This window comes from Coptis chinensis, unplaced genomic scaffold, assembly GCF_015680905.1.
Source record: "Coptis chinensis isolate HL-2020 unplaced genomic scaffold, ASM1568090v1 utg912_pilon_pilon, whole genome shotgun sequence".
Lineage (NCBI taxonomy): Eukaryota > Viridiplantae > Streptophyta > Magnoliopsida > Ranunculales > Ranunculaceae > Coptis > Coptis chinensis.
The window spans coordinates 324,767-330,992 of NW_028238191.1; the positions used below are offsets into that span (position 1 = coordinate 324,767).

Here is a 6,226-nt window from a genome sequence, read left to right on the forward strand (position 1 = left end):
GTATTCAGAGGCTCAGAAAAACGCTTCTTATTAGCACAGAGTAAAAGGCCATTATTCGAGTCGACTATGATAAGTTGTCGTCCTTTCACTGAACTAATAAAACTTAGAGGCTGTTCTACAACAACTACATCCTCACCACTTGAACTTATATTAATGAAGTGAGACTTCCCTCCATCTGAATCAGTAATCTTACCTGTACTGCAAATAAAGAAACCAGTGACAACTGGTGGGACTGGGAGTGATCTTTTTATGTATCTGTTAATGAAAGACTGTTCAGATATCAAAGTTTCCCAACCTTTTGAGACACACTTGGACTTGAATATGGTTCTTGCATCGGCTCTAATGAGTATCTCTATAACCAAAACATTGCATAATAATAACTCATCTCCTCCCTCGTTTCTTTCCATTACTTGGTTCCTTCAAATTTCAAACCCTGTCGCAAACATTGTTGTGAGCTTGTATTGTCGAAACTCGAAAGTAAGATGAAACGACTATGACTAAGCCGTAAGCACTAATCCACAAACAATCTAGTAATCAGTGGCACGATAGAGTATTTTAGTGTGCTTAGTATGCAGGCTCATTTTTTGTAAGTACTATGGTGGAAGCATGGAATATTCTCTTATGTGTGGAATTTGTAAGAATTTGAAGTATTTTTTTTTTTTTTGATAAGTGAAGTAACTTAAATATCCACTCATGGAGTTGGTGAGCTTCTCTGTGTAGTTGAAGGAATGATGGTTAGGACTAGAATGTATTCCAGTAGATGGAAACATAAGTGAGATATCAGGAAATACTAGTTGATGATTTTTTTTTATTATATATGAATATGAAGAAGACAATTGGTTAATGGAGTTACTTTTATAGCTCATAGATTTTACAGATCATATCAATTTTCTAAATTGCTTTTATTTTTTCTAAATATGTTTTGATCTCAATAACTGTATGAATTAACGTGCAATTGTTTTTAATAATTTGGCGTCCTGTTTTATTTACAGATTGCATCAAGTGCCCTAGGGTTTGGACCTCAATTAGCAATGCAGTTAGCAGAGCGCTTGTATACACAAGGTTTCATCAGGTTTTCTTGTGTCCTATTCATTATACCTTTTGTGTTTTTTTTTTTTCTTTTCTCCTTTCTTTTAATGTATGTGGAGTGAACCTAACTATGCCATCTTTTTTATATGATCTACACATATTATTGTCTTGATGTAGTTGGAGTTTTTCTGCAATGGCGATCAGATTCTTGTGTGTGAATACTGAATAGTCAATAGTGATAGCATTTTATAAATTTTTATTGTTTTCTTTATGTATGTCTGTATATTCAAGAATAACCCAAGTCCCATAATTTTGTTATAATCTACGTCATATTGACACAGATACGCGTTTAAGTTGATTGGCATATAATCCAACATGTATTTTATGTTGATTGGCATATTTTAATATTTGAATATGTATGCACAATGTGTCCGACATGAGTGTTTGTGTGTCCGACACGGATTTTCTTAAGAACATGAAGTGTTCATGCCACTTGGGTTATAGTAGATAAGATGAGTTTTCCTACTGCTCATGGTCATGGTGCTGTGGGTTATCCTATTAAGACTTTTGACGTCCAGCTGCAGCAATTAATTTCGTGCTCCATATGTTCTCTCTCAGTTTTCTACTTACAAAATTTGTCCTTATATATACATCAATACCCAGAAAGACTAGAGATGAAAGACAGATGGGGAAGTCAGACAAATGAATTTCTTGCCTAATAAATACTTGATAACTACTATGGGGAATTCATCAATTCTTGTTGTATCAATATTTCCAAGCAAATGAGATTAAATTATCCTCCAATATGCAATAGCTAAAGAATTTAATATAATTGACATGCTTCCTTCATTTTCACTTCCTCTGTGTATTTGCTCAACAATCTGTGTTTATTTGGTCTCTGTAGCTATCCACGTACAGAGAGCACAGCTTACCCTCTCTAATTCGATTTTAAGAGTACGCTTGAAGCACAACGTAATAACGCAGCATGGGGAGATTATGTAAGGGCTCTACTAGCTACTGGTTTTCTTCAGCCACGAGTGGGAACTGATGCAGGTGATCATCCTCCAATTACTCTAATGCGTTCAGCAACTGAGGACATGTTAGGGAATGATGCATGGAGATTATACCAGTACATATGTCAACATTTCATGGGGACAGTAAGTCCTGATTGCAAGTATTAAGGTATTAATGACTTGTGATACTAACTCAATAACTCAATTGCGTTTAAATGCTGTGAACTTCTTCGTAGCTAACACCCCTCTTCATGCTCATTTCAGAAAAAAAGTTGAATTTTCTACTGGCAGGGAAGTGTTTACTATACGGGTCAGCATGTTATATCGAAAGGTTTCACGTGTATTATGCCTTGGTTGGCAGTAGATGAGAAGAATCTACCTCAGTTTGCAAAGGGAGAAAAAATGAAAATTTCAAAAGTTGAACTTTATGAGGTAAAAGTCGAAAACTTTGTTTCAAGGATCTTACTGGTCCTTGCCCTGTATTTGTGACTCTGTTGAAAGTAATACTGGTATCCGTATGCCATACAAATTTGTCAAGGATAGCTGAATTCGTATATCTGCACAGTAACTCAATAACATGTTATGCCATCCTTCAAGTGTATAACCGCCTTTTTAGCAAAGTCTTTTTAGAATGGAAGTGCTGATGATATATGTATTTGTAGGGGAATACATCACCTCCAGATTACCTCAGTGAGAGTGAGCTGATATCCCTTATGGAAAAGAATGGGATAGGCACAGATGCATCCATACCTGTCCATATAAACAACATTTGTGAGCGTAATTTTGTGCAGGTATAGTCTTTTCCTACTGCCGTATATCTGTTGACTCAGCACTTACCTTTAATCATTGTTATAATGAGCACAGCAGGTGCATTTCTTCTTTTTGGACATCTGAATTGATATAGATACATTATAATTTACATCATATCTCCTTTAAATGTTTTACTTTTCTTTCAAACTGAAGATACATGCGGGAAGGAGATTGGTGCCTACTACACTGGGAATTACCCTGATAAGGGGATATCAAACCATTGATCCAGACCTCTGTTTGCCAGATATCCGCAGCTTTATTGAGCAACAGATCACCCTAATTGCTAAGGGCCAAGCAAACCATTCCTGTGTCGTGGAACATGTACTGCAGCAATTCAGACAGAAGTACTCTTATTTTGTTAAGCAGGTAACATTTATTTCAATCTGTTAAGCAGGGGAGTTTACTTGCAGATGTTGGCGTCATTGCAAACCTGGGACATTGAAAGCCTTGCATAACAATATATATACTCCTGGGCCTCTCCACTCATTGCCAATTGATTTTGGGTTGGATGCTCCAAAGCTTAAGATGGTATCGGAGCAGGCTATTGTGTTTGGTCGTAAGGCCCGTTTACTTCACGTCATTCCAGTATGCTTATTTGTCTACGTGTTAGGCTCAAGTGATGCCACACACGAGGGGGCGTGTTGAGATGTATAGTACAGTCCATCATGGGACATTGAAAGCCTTGAATAATAATACATAAGTTCCTTGGACTCTCCACTCATTGCCAATTATAAAATGTTGTCAGTTGTCATTACATCGTTTATGTGTGGAAAATGAGGACCTTGGATACTGGTAGAGGAAATATAGTTTTTGTTGCTACTTTTGAAACATTACACACTTCCATTTAGTCCATAATTCATGTTATTTTTTGTTTGTTGTTCGCTGCTTCTTTTTGTTTTTTGTTTTATTCTGTTTTGTTTGTTTGCTATCACATTCTTGATGAACTGATGATATGCTTCTGCAGCTATTCAAGGAACTTGTTTGTCCTCTTGACAACTTTGAGCTATTGATCTTCTCCATGGCTGGTCCAGAAGGCAAGTCATTCCCTCTCTGTCCTTACTGCTACAATAATCCTCCATTTGAAGGGATAGACACGCTTTTTAGCAACAGTAAGACTAGTAGTTCAGGCAAGATCGGCAAGGGAGCTGGAATGCCGTGCTTCATGTGCCCACATCCTACTTGTCAACACTCTGTAATAGCACAAGGAGTCTGTGCCTGCCCCGAGTGTGATGGTACTCTTGTCCTTGATCCAGTAAGTGGTCCTAAATGGCGCCTTTATTGCAACATGTGCAACTGCCTTGTCTTCCTTCCTCAGGGTGCTCCTCGGATCTCAACTACGAGAGATAGATGCGTGGAGTGTAACTCAACAATCTTGGAAGTGGATTTCAATAAGAAGACAACACCATTAAGTGATGGAGCCAGTTTGCATAGTGGGTGCATTCTCTGTGATGACCTACTGCATTCCCTTGTGGAAATGAAGCATGGCAAGTCATTCTACAAGCGCACCGGGGGAAGAGGCAGAGGAAGAGGGAGAGGAAGGGGCAGAGGCGGGAAAAGGGAAGGCCCAAAGATGAGCTCCAGAGATTTTTGAGTGAGCTTCAGAGATTTGAATCGCAGTTATTGCTATTTGGTTTGATCTTCGAGCAGTGATTGTTTTTTCACTGACATCTGTGGTGTGGACAATTTCTTTTCACAGAATTTTTTTGGTCCTGGTCCACAGTGGTTGATTTACTCAGACATTCACACAGTAACACTATAAGAACTTAACAAAACCTATAATAAACATGTTCTGGAACCTCCCATTTGGTTATCCATGGGGGTTTTACAATAAAAACAACTTGATCATTGTCTTGCAAACTGACCGAGTACTTTGCCAATTGATCTGCTGTGAAATTGGCTTCTCTCCAAACTGGAGTCAATTTGCAGTAGTCTAAAAGATTTATGCATCTCTGCCATCTCTGCTTCATACACCAAGGTACACTTGAAGTTCCAAAAGCATTAACCGCAGGATGTCGAAGTCGACTCCACCCATACCTTCCTCCAATTTCTCTTAATAGCATACTCCACGCCTCTAGAATTGCTAAACATTCAACTATGAAATTAGTCCTATGACCAATATTCCCGCAAAGACACGCTAGGAACACACATTCATAATTTCTAAAGCACACACCATAGCACGAAGGGCGGGGATTACCACAAGAAGCCCCATCGACATTAACTTTTATGATATCACCCTCGGTGGGTACCATTTGCAATCCTTAATCCTAGGTGCCCTCCCTAGCTTGTCTTGCAAACCCCAATTTTTCAAGATCTGAGACTCACTACCCCCTCTTTTCATCCGGACCAGAGTAACGCAAGTAGAGAATTGGATATTAGTCCTCAATTGTGCTTTTCTTTGACATAGACTCGGTTGTTCCCCTTCAAAGATGCATCGATTTCTACTTCTCCAGTTGATGACCATGCACCGCTAATACCGTCGACACCCACAAACCGCTTAACGAGAACCACTTCTTCTATGTAGCCTAAGTGCCTCCGAAAAATTTGTAAAATTGTCGTTACATCCAAACTGAAATCCAGCCCATTCCCATAACTTCTTTGCCTCTGTACAATCCCACAAAATATGTTGGAGTGTATCAGGCCGCATTACATCCCATGTAGCATCACGGAAACTAGTTTAACACCTCTTTTTGGAGAGACTCATCGGTGGCGACAGGTTCCTCAATAGCTTCCAAAGCGATGCCGAGATCTTTGGTTGCAACCAATTGTGCCACAAATGTTTGCACCACCAAGAGCCTCGTGCTCTCCTTCTAATTGTCTCAAATGTAGATTGAACAGAAAATTGACCTTGTTGGTCGGGCTTCCAAATCGCATGGTTTTTTCGCCCCATTGATAATAGGCTTTCCCCTTTAAGTTAAACCACAATCATAAGAATGACTTGAAGAGCTTGAGGGATAGACCATGCACCATCGGAGATAAATCTTGCTAACCTTAGCTTTACATCCCTTGAGAACCTCACGGTTGTGTAATTGTAGCCTCTGTTGAATTGATTGCTCCCCAATCCAGCAGTCTCTCCATAGATCTACCTTCTCACCTGAGCCCAAAATCCACTGAGCCCTAGAAGAAACTTCAGGCAAAGCCCACTTAATTCCTAGCCATATAGTAGACTTTGCATAATAGTTTATCAACTCTCCGTCTCTAGTAAAGAACTTCTTTCTCATGAAAACAGCATAATCATCATCATTAAACCTTATATACCAAGCTAATTTCATTAACAAAGCCAGATTTAACTCCTTCAATCTTCTGATACCGAGACCACCCTCTTTCTGAGGTTTGCAAACTTTTTCCCACGAGGTTGTCACTAGTCTTTTCGTAGC

General features: G+C 39.1%; 1 protein-coding gene across 2 annotated transcripts; it reads left to right on the forward strand.

The window, feature by feature from the left end:
• The first annotated feature begins 2,306 nt into the window (after nucleotides 1–2,306).
• On the forward strand, nucleotides 2,307–4,686 carry LOC147472720 (DNA topoisomerase 3-beta-like). 2 transcript variants are annotated; one of them, XM_086588378.1, is made up of 4 exons: nucleotides 2,307–2,474; nucleotides 2,705–2,833; nucleotides 3,006–3,218; nucleotides 3,817–4,686. In XM_086588378.1, the coding sequence occupies exons 1-4, from the start codon at nucleotides 2,388–2,390 to the stop codon at nucleotides 4,441–4,443; spliced, it is 1,056 nt and encodes a 351-aa protein (XP_086444504.1). In that variant the 5' UTR covers nucleotides 2,307–2,387; the 3' UTR covers nucleotides 4,444–4,686. The 2 variants fall into 2 exon arrangements, with proteins under 2 accessions (XP_086444504.1, XP_086444505.1); XM_086588379.1 differs by having other exon boundaries at nucleotides 2,341–2,474; nucleotides 2,724–2,833.
• Nucleotides 4,687–6,226: the final 1,540 nt, after the last annotated feature.